Source organism: Archocentrus centrarchus, chromosome 6 (genome assembly GCF_007364275.1).
Source record: "Archocentrus centrarchus isolate MPI-CPG fArcCen1 chromosome 6, fArcCen1, whole genome shotgun sequence".
Taxonomy (NCBI): domain Eukaryota; kingdom Metazoa; phylum Chordata; class Actinopteri; order Cichliformes; family Cichlidae; genus Archocentrus; species Archocentrus centrarchus.
In genome coordinates this window covers 3411284-3429473 of record NC_044351.1, presented here as the reverse complement: position 1 = coordinate 3429473, position 18190 = coordinate 3411284, and the positions used below count along the sequence as shown (strand labels likewise).

At 39.3% G+C, this 18190-nt stretch overlaps 1 protein-coding gene across 1 annotated transcript in view; it reads right to left on the bottom strand.

Annotated features, from left to right (window-relative positions):
* Window positions 1-16080: 16080 nt before the first annotated feature.
* The window catches only part of LOC115782310 (NT-3 growth factor receptor-like), a 111976-nt gene continuing 109866 nt past the window's right edge, over window positions 16081-18190 (bottom strand). Inside the window, exon 18 of the mRNA XM_030732420.1 lies at window positions 16081-16305. Within this exon, the coding sequence (XP_030588280.1) occupies window positions 16120-16305 (186 nt within the window). The 3' untranslated portion in view covers window positions 16081-16119. The remainder of the gene's footprint in view (window positions 16306-18190) is intronic.

Sequence of the window (18190 nt, the reverse complement as noted above, 5' to 3'; positions counted from 1 at the left end):
ATATCATGCCTTGCTGTTGATATCTATGTTATAATTATGAATGCATGGCCTGGACTTTTTTCACAGCACTGTAAACATGGAGCCTTTTTCAGTTACTTTGGATGATTTCTTGCATTCTTGGATTTTTGCCAGTGATCACTAAGCTGGTAGAAGACGTTTGTCACTCGTGGGAAAATAGATGGATAAAGTTGTGAAAAGAAATCTTACACATAAATAATAAATAATAACCAGTATAGTAATACAGTTAGATACAAGTTATGGAGTGTTTTTTTTAATGGTTATGGTGATGCTCAGTTTATTACAGAGGCAAATGTGCCTGAAGTTAGATTCTAAATTCAAGCATCATCAAATGAAAATATCTGGCCATTTTTCAAATTATCATATGTCAAAAGATCAGAGGATCATTAAACAGTTTCTCCCACTGAATTTGGAGAGGGAGGTACAGACACAAAATCATTATCTGCTGTGCGACTCTGGAAAAAGTGAGGGTGGGGGGGGGCAGGTCAGAACAAAGACAGAGAGTAAGGAGAGCGATATAGGAGGCTCCCCCTCAGAGGGCCAACATCTACTATATCAGGTTTTTAACATATCAAAATATGAAACTGCAGCATGGGGGATGAAATCTGTTCTATGATTTCTGAATAGTAAATTATTTAGTAGTCTGAAAGCTCTTCTAACTACGGTAAAACCTATTGCCAAGGGGAGGGTTGTGAGTCATGTATATGTAATACTGCCTAACACCAGTGACCAGGACACGGACTGAGAATTAGTCTACAGGTTTATATCTGTGCTGTGTTCAGTTTAAGCTCGTGGTGACGAGAAGTACCAGGATGACATATAATCCCCAGCATAAACACTGTTGTCACACTTTGGTTTGTACTCTGGTTAAACAAATACGACCTGCAAAGGAGCCGTGAAGGCACTAAAAGGTGGAATAGAGCCAGACTTGCTGCTTCTGTCTGCTTCATCCCTGTGCCTGCATGGATCCAGCCTCCTCCCACAGTCCAAACACATTCTTGTTCGAATAGAATAACTTTATCACACAAGGGGTGAGGACAAAAGGGAGCTCTGTATACTTGATCTGACAGATTTTTACACTGGATACCTTTCCTGGCACAACCCCCGAGGGAACTGTGTCTCCTCCTGCTATCAGACTGTGGGCTCTTTCGCTTGTGAGGTGAATGTGTAAACCAGTACACAGAATGGAGCCAGTATTAGATTCTAGTGGTTGCAACTCTATATAATGTGTTGTTTCTCTTAGGTTTTGTATTGTATAGATACAATGCAAAAAGAGAGAATTCTGTTTCTATGGTCTTTTAAACACCAAATTAGGATCCCTGTTTTGGGAAGAATTTAATTTTGCTCCTAGCAATACCTTTAATATACTCAAACCAAAAATACATTTCTGGATAACTTTACCCCAGTGGTGTCCCATCAGGGCAAACAGTGCTTGTCTAGTGAAATCTAAAATAGACATAAATTCTTCAACCAGGAAGGCTGCAGCGAGGTAGCAGCACAAAACGGTGGTTCAATTATTCCTGTTGAACTTGTTACACACACAAAAGAAAAAAATTTGTGTGTGTGTGTGTGTGTGTGTGTGTGTGTGTGTGTGTGTGTGTGTGTGTGTGTGTGTGTGTGTGTGTGTTTCGGGGGAGGGGGTGTTATGAAGAATAGATTTCTGGTTAATATCAGATCAAATAACAGGGGAAATCAAATCTGATATCCTACCAGCACCCCTCTTAGATCACAGACCTGATTCTTGAGATAAATGTCTCAGTACAATACACAAGAAAGGCAATATGTTGGAAAGCTGTGTGTGTGTGTGTGTGTGTGTGTGTGTGTGTGTGTGTGTGTGTGTGTGTGTGTGTGTGTGTGTGTGTGTGTGTGTGTGTGCAGGAGAGGTGGTCTAACTAATGGCAGATTGTGTGTCACTCAGGCAAAGAGCGTCCTGTGGGATGATGTGATAAAAGAGAGCAAATTAGATTAAAATACTGACAAGCCACACACACACACATAGAGTAGAAAGAGAGGACCGAGTGGGAGATGGTAAGATAAATGCAGTAAATGAGTGAAAATAATAGAAACATTTATGAAAATTGATTTGATTCTATAATCAGGTTAAAGAGTTTGATAACTGATGTTTTAATAAACCACACAATCCCGCTAAGAATCACTTAAAGAAAGATTTCTGCATTTTTGAAATGGTCACCTGCAGGTCACCCTGACTGTACTCTCCCACATAACAACAGATCTACTTTGACCTTTTGGAATTTTTTGAATATGCAGTTTTAACATGGGCAGAATCCAAATAGCAAACAATGAAGAAAGAACGCAGCAATATTGGCTGAATGTCTTTTCACTGGTTTAAAGCAATGGATGTAATTGTCATTAGAAAGACCCAATTAAAGTTCCAGAGGTTAATAAATTCTCACTTTTCCAACTTTGTGGTAATTGTAAAGAAACACGGGCTCCTAAATAACTCACTGATGGAAAGAATGCTGTGCAGTTAAGTCTTAGCAGCGCTCAGGGGTGAAGTACGAAGGAAGCTCAACACAGCTTTTCTTTTCTAGGTTTTCTTTCTGTTCGCTGTTGTGAAAAAACCCGAAACCCGAGTCAGAGGTAACGGGACTTTCTGCTTCAGGCTCGGAGCGCCCTCGTAAAAAGGGATGCTTTGTGTGAGACTCTTCTTCAGCATAAAATTATCCTACTAAATAACCCTACTCCAATCAGAGACATTAAAAAATGATGATGATAAAATGGTGATAAAAATATGTAAAGAACATTAAAAAAAAACAACAGTAAAATGCAACACTGTTACAAAAAGAGAAGAGATTAATGCTGCAGAGAATCTTGGAATTTAGCTCACAGAGCAGTAAGATGAACATTTTAACCTGAGATAATTATTTTAATTGTTTTAATGCTGCTGTTGAATTCTAATGTGATGGCTGCACATTAGAGCTCTGACACTTTAAACTAGATCCATCTAAACAGTAAAGGTTGCTCCCCCACAGCCTGCGGAGGGAGACGTGGAAATTACTTTAGTTTGTCAGCAGATTAAAGTGAAATTAATTAGAAAGGCCAGTATGAAGAGTTGAATCTGTCCAGAGACACAATGTGCTACAGGTTCACACTATCTCAGAACCTTTATGGACACTAGCACAGAATGATGAGTGATAATCTGCTTTCACTGTTTCCATTTTAACAGGCTTCTAAAATCAAACTGAATACCAAACCTAAACCATTATTATATTTAAATGCCTTTAAAAAAAGTTCAGCCAATTATAGCATCAATGTATACATTAATATTGATGCTGTAATTGGCTGAACTTTTTTAAAGGTTTACATGCACATGGCAGGTAAAGGCAGTGTACTTGGTGTTTAAGAGAATTAATGGTGTAGCCGTTAGTTAAAAAGTTAAAAATGAATACATCTTGGGATAAAGAGAAATTCTAAATGATTAAATATACATATAAAAAAATGTAACAATCATAAAGTTTTAATAAGCCTTGTTTAAAGTCTGGGAAATTAAACCTGAGGTCTGGACTTTTCAGATTCCAGCCTCTCCCGTCCCACTGAATGCTTGTCTGCCATATTTCCTCCATGTCAGTCCGGGGGAATCTGAGGTTCTTGCGTTCAGCCCTGACAGTTTCTCCAGGGAGGTCCGTCTGTACATCAGTCCCCTTTCCAGTAACATCTGATAATCTGGTAAAAACCTTGGTATCATCTTTGGACATTCGAGTCTTGAGTTTCACATCTCTAAGCTCATCCAGTCTCGTTTCCTTCATCAAAAATCAAACCTTTACTGTCATTCAGTCATCTGGAACTTTAATTTTCTCTCACCTTGATTATTGTGGCTCATTTTTCATGTAAATTTGTAAATGGAGTAGTTCTTATAGAGCGCTTTTCTGCCCTGACTGAGCACTCAAAGCGCTTATACAACACATTTGCACTCACCCATTCATACAAGCACTTCCATATGAGACTAAGTTAAATGCTTTGTACTGTCTAACATTCACACTCGTGTCAGAGATCAACTTGGGGTTCAGTATCTTGCCTGAGGATACTTTAGCACACAGCCTGGAGCAGCCAGGAATCAAACCGCCAACCTGCCAATTAGTAGGTGACCTGCGCTACCTCCTGAGCCACAGCCACCCTATGTGCGTCTCTCAATCCTCAACAGCCTGTCTCCAGTTGGTGCATAACGAAGCAGCAAGGCTGCTAACAAAAGCTAGCCGATGCTCACATATCACACCTATTTTTGTTTCCCTTCACTGGCTCCCAGTAAAATTCATAATCCACTTTAAAATCCTGTTATTAACATATAAAGCTCTATATGGACAGGCCCCTCCTTATACTGTATATCAAGGCTTCTGAGACCTTAGCACTGCAGCCGGCTTCTCCGACCCTCTACCCAGGGTCTCCTAACTGTCGCACGCTCTAAAACCGGAGGTGATCGTGCTTTTGAGGCTGTAGAGCCCAAACTTTGAAACAGCTGCCCTCAGCCTATCAGGTCGGCAGAGTCTGTGATTTGTTTCAAACAACTGCTGAAAACTACTTTTCATCAGTTAACGTTCCCTTAATCTTTCCCCATTATTTCCTGTAATCGTTTACATCTATGTGTGTGTATGGAAGTGTGTGTGTTGGAATGAATGTGAGACCATTGTGTGTCTGTATGTTGGAACATGTATACTTATTTTTTTAATGTGTGATCCACTTTGTAACGCTGTGTTTTGAAAAGTGCTATACAAATAAAGTTATTATTATTATTTGTGAACATTTCAATAACACACACACACATACAAGAAGGCTAAAAGCCATGAGTAACTACTACCAGAGGCAGACTGCTTGCTTTCATAAGCTACAGTAAATATGCTTCTGAAAAAAAAATGAGAAGATGGCAGCATCTGTAGTATGTGGTCATTCACTTGTATCATGTCTCCTTTAAAAATTCATGGCACCAAAAGGCTGCTCCCTTATTGCTGCTGATAAATTCACCCCAGACCATGTGGAGGCTGATAGGCAAGCATTTACCATGCAACTCTATACTAAAAGGTCACAAAGAGCAGTGCCAGAGTGTGTGTGCATGTGAGTGTGTGTGAGTGGCTCTTGCTCAGTAACTCTGCACAGAGAGGATTACAGCTTCAGTTAACAAATAATATGGATTTGGTGTGTCTGTGTGTGACTAGGCTCGAGTCTCTTCTGGGGATCAGTTTCATGGTTGACAATGTAAAAAAACGACTGAAAACTGAAGTGACAATGGATAAGCCCCCACCCACCCCACCCCCGCTTGTAATACCTAAATGGTTTTACAGTTGGCACAGCTGTCAAAAAGACTGGTGTTGCATCACACCACATCCCTGTGTTTTCTCAGAACCTTGTTCTCTAACAACAGCAACAACACAAGATGCTAAGCCACAGAATACAGAGGCCGCAGAGGTTCACTGAAGAGGTAAATTAGTATCATATTGAGTAATAAATTAATAAGTTATTTGGAATACTGTTTCATGCAAGTACGTTTGTATAGGTGGGGCTGCCGTCGAGATATGCTTGTGTTCCCCACTGGGTTGGGGGACAAGTCCTGATTGATTGTCACCATTTGGTGATGAGTTGGATCAGGTGGTTGAAGAGGTTGCTGGGCACACCAAACATGTAGTGAGGGTGAAAAGGCATTTTAGGCATTGTAGCTTTTAAACTTTCATGTGAGGCCACAAGAAAGTGAATATTCTATTGAATATTCAAAACATTTGGAGAAATATAGACATGTTGGATACATGTGTAGACTAATACAGTCACCTTCAAAAGTATTGGAACATTCTCTTTATTATAGACTTTTTTTTTTTACATTAAAAGCTGAATATGAGACAAAAGGTCAGCATCTCAGGTTTTAATCAGTTCCAGCAACTTTGGTGTTAATGAAGGTGCACTAGAGGTGCAACAATGAGACAACCCCCAAAACAGGAATGGTTTTACAGGTGGAGGCCCCTGACATTTTTTATCTCCTCAGACCAACTCTGGTTATTGGCAGCTCTGTTTGGAAAAACATGAAGTTAGCGACACCAGCAACCATAGCTGATTGTCTTCCAGGGGGCAGAGCCGGCGATATTCAAGGAAATCTAAAACTGCTGGCTAAGGCTAAACATAGATTTGGTAAAATTATAATTCACATCAGCAGTAATGACACCCGGATACATCAGAGACCACTAACGTTAATACTGAATTGGTGTAACTTTGCCAAAACAATGTTGGACTCTGTAGTTTTCTCTGGACTCCTCCTGAATTGGACCAGAAGTGACATGTTTAGCCGCATGTTCTCCTTGAATCGCTGGCTGTCTGAGTGGTGTCCAAAAAATGACGTGGGCTTCATAGATAACTGGCAAAGTTTCTGGGGAAAACCTGGTCTTGTTAGGAGAGACGGCATCCATCCCACTTTGGCTGGAGCAGCTCTCATTTCTAGAAATCTGGCCAAATTTATTAACCCTCCTAAAAACTGACTACCCAGGGTTGAGACCAGGAAGCAGAGTTGCAGTCTTACACGCCTCTCTGCAGCTTCTCTCCTCCTGCCATCCCCCCAAAACCCCATCCCCATAGAGTCGGTGCCTGCTCCCAGACCACCAAAAACCAAAGCTAAAATCAGCAAAAAGCTATTTAAGCATAAAAATTCAAAAACAATAACTAATACAGCTTCATCAACTGCACCAAAGAATAAAACAATTAAATGTGGATTGTTAAACATTAGGTCTCTCTCTTCCAAGTCCCTATTAGTAAATGATTTAATAATTGATCAACGTATTGATTTATTCTGCCTTACAGAAACCTGGTTACAGCAGGATGAATATGTTAGTTTAAATGAATCAACACCCCCGAGTCACAGTAACTGTCAGAATGCTCGAAGCACAGGTCGAGGAGGAGGATTAGCTGCAATCTTCAATTCCAGCTTATTAATTAATCAAAGACCCAGACAAAGTTTTCATTCTTTTGAAAGCCTGACTCTTAGTCTTGTCCACCCTAATTGGGAAAATCAAAAACCTGTTTTATTTGTTATTATCTATCGTCCACCTGGTCCCTACTCAGAGTTTCTGTCTGATTTCTCAGACTTTTTATCTGATTTAGTGCTCAGTTCAGGTAAAATAATTATAGTGGGTGATTTTAACATCCATGTAGATGCTGAGAATGACAGCCTCAACACTGCATTTAATCTATTGTTAGATTCAATTGGCTTCTCTCAAAATGTAAAGGAGCCCACCCACCACTTTAATCATACTCTGGATCTTGTCCTGATATATGGCATAGAAACTGAAGACTTAACAGTATTCCCTGAAAGCCCCCTCCTGTCTGATCATTTCTTAGTAACATTTACATTTACTTTAATGGATCACAAAGGATATAAGGATAAAGGATATAATTCCACAGTGCAGAGCAGCTGCCTAAGCTCTGCTCCCTCAGAGGTCGATTATCTTGTCAGTAGTTTTACATCCTCACTTTACCATGAAAAGCTGACACAACATCACAGCCAGTAAAGGCACAAAAGGACAGTATGCTGCTGGATTTCTCTGGACCAAGATTCACCACCATCTCATGAAGTGGCAACGATCCAATAGACTGACCTTGGCCACATTCTACCCAAATCATGTCTAAGCCTGCATCCCAAAGAGGCGGAAAAACACTGACTGCAACAACAAGAATATCTGTGTCGCATGCCTTTATCAACATAGACTTCATCTGTTGCTTGGCTCCATGAAGAGCATGTGTGAATATTCTGGAGTCAGCTTCTTCATGGTTGCAAGGACTTAAGCCTTCAAGGCTGATGGGACACAGGGTCACTATCTTGTCAGCTAGGAACTCAGTCCTCTTGTTGCTGTCTTGCAGGAAGCTTTTGCAGTTGGGTAGTACTTTGGCTTTGTCTGTCGATCTCCCTTACCTCTGTTTGACCTTGTTTCAGACATCAGGCTTGAAGTCCAGTAGACATCAGAAACAATGTCTGTTCTCTCATACCTTGATGAGTATCTCTGAGTCTTTGGAACTACATCTTGGACCACATATTTCTCAAAGGTCTTTGATGTCTTAGGAGACAATGAATACACAAGAAAGGAACCGTCTACAATACAATTCTGGTTGTGTGTCAGGATGAGAAATGGTAGCTTCCAGAATGAGACTTCTGACCAGAGTGGAGTTTCCCTGTGTCCCTGCTGCAGGGAAATACAGATTCTCATGCTTAAAGAGTTTTATCTGAATTTAAAGGCAGGAAATTAGAGGTCATCCAGGTCTTTATGTCTTTAAGACATTCCTATAGTTTAAATAATTGGTGCATGTCATCCGGCTTCATGGCTAGATAAAGCTGGGCATCAACTGCATAGAAATTAAATTTTGTGACAGAGGTCCATGTATAATGTAAATAAAATTGGTCCCAGCACAGAACCCTGTGGAACTCCATAATTAACCTTAGTGTGTGAAGAAGACTCCCCATTTACATGAACAAATTGGAGTCTATTAGATAAATATGATTCAAACCACTGCAGTGCAGTACCTTTAATACCTATAGCAAGCTCTAATCTCTGTAATAAAATGTTATGGTCAACAGTATCAAAGCTGCACTGAGGTCCAACAGGACAAGAGCAGAGATGAGTCCACTGTAAGAAGATCATTGGTAACCTTCACTAATGCTGTTTCTGTACTGCAATGAATTCTGAAACCTGACTGAAACTTTTCAAGTAAACCATTATTATATATTAATTTTATTTATTTAATATTTAATGTTTAACCTCTGATTGGTGTAACCTGTGTCATTACTGCTGACGCTATAGCCTCAGCCAGCAGTTTCATATTTCCTTCTATGTCGCCTGCTCTGGCTACAGGAAGACATTTGACTATGGTTGCTGGTGTCGCTAGCTTCCCATTTCTCAAAACAGAGTTACCAGTAACCTGAGTTTGTTCTGTGATGGGTGTGTCACCGAGTGGGGAAAAGTGATTTGAAAAGTAAATGGTGTGGTGGTGTACCGGGGCTTCTGTTTAGGACTACGTTTCCTTCTCACAGTCACCCAGAAGGCCTGTTTTCCCAGCTGCTGGGGACAACCTGCTAACAGTGGCTCAGCGACATTTTTCTGCAATGACTACAGGTGCCTGGCTGGATTTTCCAGGGTGTGAAGCCAGATCTCCAATTCACTATGGTTACTGTACATGAACATAGAGTGGCTGTAGCTCAGTAGGTAGAGCAGGTCACTTACTGATCAGAAGGTCAGCGGTTTGATTCCTGGCTACTCCAGGCTACGTGCCAATGTATCCTTGGGCAATATACTTAACCCCAAGTTGCTCTCCGACGCAACTGTCGGAGTGTGAATGTTAGATAATTAAAGCACTTAGCTTAATTAATCATGGACGTGCTTGTATGCATGGGTAAATTTAAAAACGTGCTGTATAAGTGCTTTGAGTGCTCAGACTGAGTAGAAAAGTGCTATATAAGAACTAGTCCATTTACCATAGAATAACAATTTTGATGATAGGGTTTTGAATGTGTCACATATGTGTTTACTTGATGCATAGTCGTGACCTGTTTTGCTGGATGGAATCAGGTTTGAGAACAGAATAGTTTGGAGTGCTGTTTCATTTTGCGTTTAGTGTTTTGAGAAATTGATCCACAGTGTCCAGAAATGTGTTTGAATGTCTGCCAAAAACTCAATGAACTGATATCGTGTAATGAGAACAGTCAATCATTTCCAGTTTTCCTGTTAAAAATAAAGTTAACACAACACTTAATTGAAGTCAGATTTAATCAGAATTAAGAGTCAGAATCATACAGAGGGCCACCTTAAAAATTCACCACATCTAAGCTTTTCAGAAAGATGTTAAACAAGTTATACAAGTCAAATGATCCAGATACATAGATTTAGGTATGTAGATGGATATACAACACTTCACTTAGAAAAGACATGGATTCATTTCTAACACACTGAGCTGAGAAAGTGACTGTGGTAAAGGGGATGAGAGTAAATAGGAAGATGATCGGGGAGTTCAGGGGATAAAAATAAGAATAAATGTAAAGTTGAGAGCTAGTAGAAAGAAACAGACGTTTCACTAATAATACTCTCACTCAGTGAAAAGCTTAAGGCTTTGATAATATGGAAACATCTTAGTAGTGATTTCTGTTTAGTCACACAGTTTGAGGTTTGCTAGCCAGTTTTGTCCTCCAGGAAGTTTGCATGTATCAGCATGTAGGGTTGTAGTATTTTAGGAAAGTCTCCTGGGTGTCTACCTTAACCAAAGTAAACATGTGGTTGACTTTGTCCTACTTCTCTCATTCATCTTGTAATACTTGTATGTCTCATACTACAATTAACCTGTGAAAGTGAACAGTTTCAAATTTTTCTAATCCAAGATAATTATAAGCAGTGATCTATCACAGTGGCTGAATTCCTGATCTTGACCTTTCTTATCCTTGTCTACTGCTTCTGCCTCTCAGATTGTTTCCAACCATTCCTGCACACCTCATGCATTTTGGCTCACAGTGTTGTAGTTCTTTCCTTCTGCTTCTGGTGAAAAAAAGTGTTTCATGTAAGAGAAAATTATTTATATTTTATAACTCCACGTCTCACAAACAGAAAGAGCACTCCATACATACTCTCTCTTCTAAAAGAAGTAAATAAAACAGTCAGAAAAGATGAGGAGGCAAAAAATGTCAGTGGCCTCCACCTGATGAGGGTTGTCTCATTGTTTCCCCTCTAGTGACACTGTTTCATGAACACCAAAGCAGCAATTTTTTTAAGCAGTGTATCTGTGTGTGTTCTCACCCACTTAGACAAATTGTGTCTGAGCAAGAACTCCTCTGAGCTTTTGCCAGAAGAGTGATCAGTCCAATAAAGTAGTTTATATCATTTAGTCGAGAAAATGGGAATTTTTGTTTTAGAAATTTAGAAAAAAACAATGTTCAAGAATGTATTCATCACATTCCAGTCCATGGCTTACTGGCTGCCTATTTTTGATGCGAGCACAAAAACGAAACTGAGTTCACTTCATAAATTATTGTTTCCCCAATTTATATACCCCCAAAATTTTAACTATGTACACAACTGTGTATCAACAGCATGACTCCAAGCTGCTAAACTCTAAACACAGTTGCACTGCTCTCACTCAAATAGTTTTACAAATTTCAGAACACAAATTTCATTATTGAACAAACACACTGTAAAAAAAAAAAAAAAAAACACGACCTCAAAATGCAACACGCTGACCACCAACCAGTGTCACTCATGCTGTGCCCGTTCAGACTCAAGTGTTCAAGTGATTATTGAGGAGGACAAAGGAACAGGAAGCCGAGGGCATTTTTTGTCAGTTCAGCTGAATACTTCGGATTGCGGTAAGAAATATTTATTTTGTTACTTTTTTGCATCTGTGCAGTGATTTGATCCCATTGAATTTCCACGACATGTGTTTTACTACATAAAATAACTGTAAAATGGATTTCAGGATAAAAAAAACAAAACTTTAGACTTCACCCAAACATGAAAAAGGAAACTTATTTCCACACACTTGTGTATGTCCTCATGAAGCCAAAACACACACAAACACTGTTTATTTGATGCTCTGTCAGGCATAAGCATATAACAGCTGTGTGTATTGTTTTGGCTTGAAGTGCTGTTTCATTTTGCAAGACGTGGAGTTTTGACAAAGCAGTGAACTCTTATCAGTTTGTGTTAGTGTGTCTAGAAATGTGTTTAAATGTCTGCAAAAAACTACAAATATTTACTCGATTTTCATTTGTTATTTTCTGATTTTCATTTGCGTGAAGAAGACTAACGACACACAAGTTCAACTGTGTAATTCACTGCAGAATGAGGTTCTAATGAAGCACCTTGTAGACCTTATAAATAACACACAACTTCCTGGAGGACTGAGTAAGTAAACTCTGACAGTGAGAGAAATATACATGTATGTAATGTAACATGCCATAATGTATGGACCTTGCATGTATGTCTAATTTACATGTTTGACTTTTGCCCCTTCATCAGCAGGCTTTGTAACAAGTGTGAAGACAGAGGCTGTGAACAGCGCTGCAGCAGCAGCACAACAGTGAAAATCCAGCTTCATACATATTCACACTGATCCACACATCTGCTAACAGTTAAATCACCCGTTTATTAATGCAGGATTACTGTATGATGCAATAGTTGCTGAATGGCTTAGAAATAAAATTCACATCGTGGGTGATATTTAGCAAGCAACTCTGCTGTAGGATCATTTTAACACGTTTAATCCTTGCATTATGATTAGAATATTGTTTTGGAACAAATATGCTTTTGAGAAACATACATGACACTCAAAGATGATACACACAATAGGTGACAGTGACTTGCACATACCTTTCTCACAGTATTCTAAATCTGTCTTAATCATTTTCTGCTAAGGGACAAAATATCCAAAGTCTGCCTTTAACTCTAATAATGCATTCAAATATCAATAAATAATTATTCAAAGGCTTTTCATTTTTCTCTTCAGACGACTCTTCTAATGGCTTAGTAGGGGTTTCATGTATCAAGTTAATGGACAGCATTGTTGATTCCAGTAAAATGAAAGATTACTGATTACTGCATCACAAGATGCCTGCTGAAAATTGAGGTATAGAGTCAGTAAGGCAACACTTAAACCAGGACCCGCTCACTGACCGAGAGCCTGTGAAGCCAACAACTCCACTGATCAGTCATTCACACTGATCAACAGTTCACGTCTCACACACAGCGCTGCCACACTAGCTGCATGACCCATCAGTGACACACCGATGATCATTTTCTGACTCTGGGTGATGAATAAACTGTTTCTTTAAAATGAAAGAATGTGTTGGCTCCTTGAACTTGAAGAGGGTAATAACACAATGGCTTTGTAGCTTTAATCTATTTTCCTGACTTACTATTTTTCATTAATTTGCTCATTGATTTCATACTATTCATTAGTATGAAATGTCCCACGACCCTGAATTGGATAAGAGGAGGAAAATGGATGGATGGATAGTATGACATGATAAAAAAAAGACACTTCTTAAATCTAGATTATTTTGTCATTCTCTGACTAGACAAATACAACAGTAAGTTACAAGTGGAAAACAAATCAAAATATCTACTGGATTTAACTTAATCATATAATAATGAATTGGGAAACAAAACATAACCAAACAAAAGAAAATGAAATAAGTTAACATACCTCAAGACAGAGATTTACAGTATATACATCCTTTTTGAAAAAACTAAATTTCATTCATTGATTGGTGTCTCAAATGTTATCCTTTCAGCTCAGAAATCATTTGTCAAAAAAGATGTTCCTTGGTTATCGCCAGTATTTGAGGTCAGAGCGGGTCAAGACAAACTGCATTGCACAAAAAGCTCCTAAACGAATCATTTAAGGTTGTTTCTGTGTTCAGTTCTTTGATGTTGTGTTGGCTTGGGAGAAGTGAAAAGGCTCATCTGTGAACTGGCCAGATGTACACTTTGCTATTAGTGGGTTCTGCTTTCAGAACGGCTCTAATTCTTTGTGCCACAGACTCGAAAAGGCGCTACAAACATTCCTCAGAGAGTTTGGTCCGTATTGGCGTGATAGCATCATTCAGTTGCTGCACATTTGTTGGCTGCACATCCATGATGCCACTCAGACTCCACCACATCCCAAAGGCGCTCTATTGGATTGAGATCTGGTGACTGTGGAGGCCATTTGAGTGCAGTGAACTCGCTGTCATGTGATGCAGTCAACAGAAGACGGGTACACTGTAGTCATGAAGGGGTGGGCATGGTCAGCAACAATATTCAGGTAGTTTGTGGCAGTGATAGTAAGGCTCAGTTGTTATTAAAGGGCCCACCACCACCAGCCTCAATTACTGACACAAGGCAGGTTAGATCCATATTTTTAATGTTGTTAATTCTGACCCCACCATCCGACTGTTGTGGCAGAAATCAAGACTCATCAGGCCAGGCAACGTTTTTCCAGTCTTCTATTGTTGAACCACACATTGCGCATTCACAGATGCTTCTCGAGTGGTTATTTGAGTTCCTGTTGCTTTCCTGTCAGCACAAAACAGTCTGTCCATTCTCCTCTGACCTCTACCATCAACAAGGCATTTTCACATAGAGAGCTGCTGTTCACTGGATATTTTCTTTTTTTTTTGGACCATTCTCTGGAAGCCCTGGAGATGCTTGTGTGAAAAAAATCCAGGACATCATCAGTTTCTGAAGTACTGACCAGCCCGCCTGGCAACAACAACCATGCTATGTCCAAGGTCACTTACATCACGTTTATTCCCTAGTTTGCTGATGGGTTTGAGCTTCAGGAGGTCATTTTGACCGTGCCTAGATGTGTAAAGGCATTTTGTTGCTGTCACACGATGGGCTCATTTGCCATTTGTGTTAATGACCAGTTAAACAACTGTACCTAACAAAGTGACCGGTGAGTGTATATGTTGAAATGTTAGTTCACCTTGGGTAGTTTGTTTTTTAGTCAGTATTTTTCTACATAACTTTCATTTTGTTCTTGCTTTTAAGTTTTTTTTTTTGTTGTTTTTGCAGTAGATAGTTATGAAAGAAGGCTGGCTATAAAAAAAAAAAGAATTTACAGCTAGTGGACATTTAGGCAGATAAACAAAATGTAAAAGTGCTCTTATTTTAAAAGACTACTTTCCTGGTTCCTAGTATTTCGAAAGAAGTGGGAGGCACTTAGGTCCTTCTCTGCATGCTTCCAGGCTCAGGATTGGAAGGCATGGTCAGCTTCTTGCACAGCCGAGTAGCTCCGTGGACTATCATGAGATCATGATTCAAACTAGTAATAAAGATGCTTTAGATAAAAACTGTGTCGCAAGCTGACACTGAACTAACACATAACAGCAGTCATGTATAGCTGTACATGGAATATTTGATTAATATGCATTGTCCTGTTTTGTCACCTCCTTTAATTTATAAGTGAACAACAAAGTCATGAAATATAATCTGCTCATGGCCATATGAGCGGCACATTCCTAGACCTTCAGATCAAACTGCCCGGTCCTCCTGGATGCTCAATAAATGTGGTGCATTCCTCACACACCAGCATCAGGATCATTGAGCCACGATGATGCTGCTGGTTTCAGGCAGGGGCAGAGCCAAACTATGTTAACACAATTAACAACCAACAGCAAAGCCCATTATGGAGCCGTGTGCTAATCCACAGAACTGAATTACATCTAGTAAATACTGTTTCTCAAAAAAACAAAAACAAAAAACAAACCCCTGAAAATAGTTTGGCTCTGCCTCTGGATTCTGGGGCAGAGTCACAGCTGCCATCACAGATTATGAATGTTCATGATGTTCATAATTTAGAAGCAGAAGTATTTCACAGCCAAAAAGTAGATCATTCATTAGAATCAGAAAACAGAAGTGTTAGTACTTTCAAACTGTATGGAGTCTCATCATCACTATGTATATTATATTAACTGGGGGGCAGTAAAACAGAAACACGTTGGAAAGTTGACGAGCCTGAGCAGCCATCTAAAAAAATAAAATAAAAAAAGATTCATCCTTCTGAACATTCACATTCCATAAATGAAGACCAGGCAAAGATGAGCCAAAGGAAGACTGGAAAGTTATTTAAGACATACTAAGGGATACATGTTAGGGTGAGATCACTGTACTCCTGGGCAGGATTACTAATGATATTACCAAACTACAGCAGTCCAAGTCAGGCTTCATTAAGACTTAATTAGAACTAATGCTGCTATGATCTAAACAGGGTGAAACCCACATTATTTCGATGTGACACCTTAACCATATCAGATCAGAAAAATCATCATAATCAGTCCACATTGTTGCAATAAATACTTTATACTGAAGTCTTTTTCATTAGAATTCCGTTTGAAAAAGACTTGGGCACAGAATTTCTGTTCCAAATTACTACGTACTGATACACTTCAGATCATCCAGTCCAGTTAAATAAGCATCATATAAAATGTGTTAGTTCCAGTCCTTAAAGATCAGGCAGTTGAAAATGGCATATTTCAGCCCCAAAGGTTCACCACAGACTTCTGCTCTGAGGCAGTTCAGTGCGTTATGATCTGTTTCCATTAATGTTTATTTTCAACTTAAAATATATCCCATTACTGTCCCGCTGCATCTCTTGTTATCCCAGTATATCCAGATAGACTGGTGTGGCTTTCATCAACGTAAACAGCATCTTCTGGATGTCCTTAATGTTGAGACGTTGTTGCGGTTCCCTCTGCCAGCAGCCAAGCATAATATCGTAGACTTCCTTGGGACAGAGCCTCGGGCGTTCCAGTACCCTGCCCTGAGTAATACACTCGATCACCTGTAAAGACACAGAGACAGGTAGTTAAAGGACTGTTATGCAACCAAACTTAGTTGTACACTGCACTGCACATTGGCTGTATTGTGGAGTGTTGTACCACTGATAGGCAACAACTGATACATGTACTGTAGTGTATAATGAGTGCAACATACAAATAAAAGGAATGGTAGTGGTACTGTATGCTTTTTAAAGAGAGGGAGGGGGGCAGAGCTTATCCCATCTGTCACTGCGTACACAAGTATGCTTTACTTTGTCTTTCATATTGGTGATTTGGTGTGGGTCCTTTGTGTCACCAGCTCTTAGTTCAATCCCGTAACAGTGTCCACACAAGGTCTACGATCCACAAAAAGAAGCAAGCAACAAAAGCAGGGACCATGCAAATACCAACAGACACACAGCCACAGACTCACTAATACACAACAGTTCTCAAAGCAGTGAGACGGTGAGTTAAATTTGGGTCCATCAATCAACTTTTTAGTGATGACTCTTTCAAAAGATTCTCTCTTAGCATCATCGTGGTAAAATAAAGGTTAAACAAATTAAATACAAGCAGTTTGTGCCTGTTTTCCAGTTTCACCACTGGACATGTGCTTCTGTCAGCTGTTCAACAGCTGTTACAGATTCAGGAAACACAAATTAGTGATGATCACAGCTTAACACAGGCAGCTGCGACTCATTACAACATAATATTGTGGCATTATTTTGAATGAAATCAATAAACGTGCATCGTCTTTCATCACTTCAGACACTTAGGCTGCTCAACGAATGTGTAACCATAACAGTAACTTATTTGATTTAAAAGTGGTGCATTAAAAGATGAAGCAGTGAATGTTTCTGTGAGGAGTCGTCTGAGAACCAGGGTGGATAATATGATTTCAGTAAGCTGCAAACATTAACAGGACAATCTAATCAACAGATGATCGTTCTCCCTTTGTGAGGTGTGCCGAGATGAAACCTGCAGTTGTTTAATTCATGATAATTGATATTTTAGTTTAGACTACACATTTTCACTGTGTGCCTTTCTGGATTTGATAAACATGAAGCCTCGTGGGTCCTGCCATTGGTTATGGTTTGGTCTGTGTCATTCACTCACTGTCAGTCCTGGTCTGCTTTCAATTCAATTCAATTCAGTTTTATTTATAGAGCTCCAAATCACAACAAACAGTCGCCTCAGGATGCTTTATATTACACCCTACAATGACTACAGTTTTTCTCAGAATGTCTTCTGTCCTGTTGGTGTGTCAAAGCTGTGTTTTTGTTCTGTGTGTTTGCTGTTTGAAGAAAAAAAAAGGACGCCATGACTCGTCTGTTTGAATTTATTCAGTAATTTATTCACTAATGGATTTTAGCAGCTGTCACAGGTCAGTGCTTGAGGCTAAACATGAAGTGGCCAATACTTCAAATTCTATTTTACTCAACCTTATATTTTTGATCTTATGTTAAAAAAAACAAGACAAAAAAAAAACTGTGACGGCTCTGCAAAGTCTGTCATCTTCCGTTATGACAAAGGATCACAATTATGGAACATAATGACCATTAAGCAAACTAATAAAGGTTAAAATAAACAGGACACAAAAATAATTTGATTCTCTTTGATTGGATGTTTGAAATGTGTGTATCAGCACTGGCTACAGCTTGTTTTGGAACAGCAGCTGAGGGAAAAAATGATCTCAGATATGTATTTGATCTGGCGCTATTCAGGAAGGTAATCTGTCCCAGTTTTCTTTTTTTTTTAAAACGCATGTTGAGGTCGCCAAAGCAACAAATTGTTGCAAACTGTAAAAGTAACTAATAAGAGATGAATAAAACATTTCCAAGCCTGATGTGTCACTAAAACCCTTAAAGCCTAACAAAGTAGAAAAGTAGCGCGTCTGTCTCCTGAATC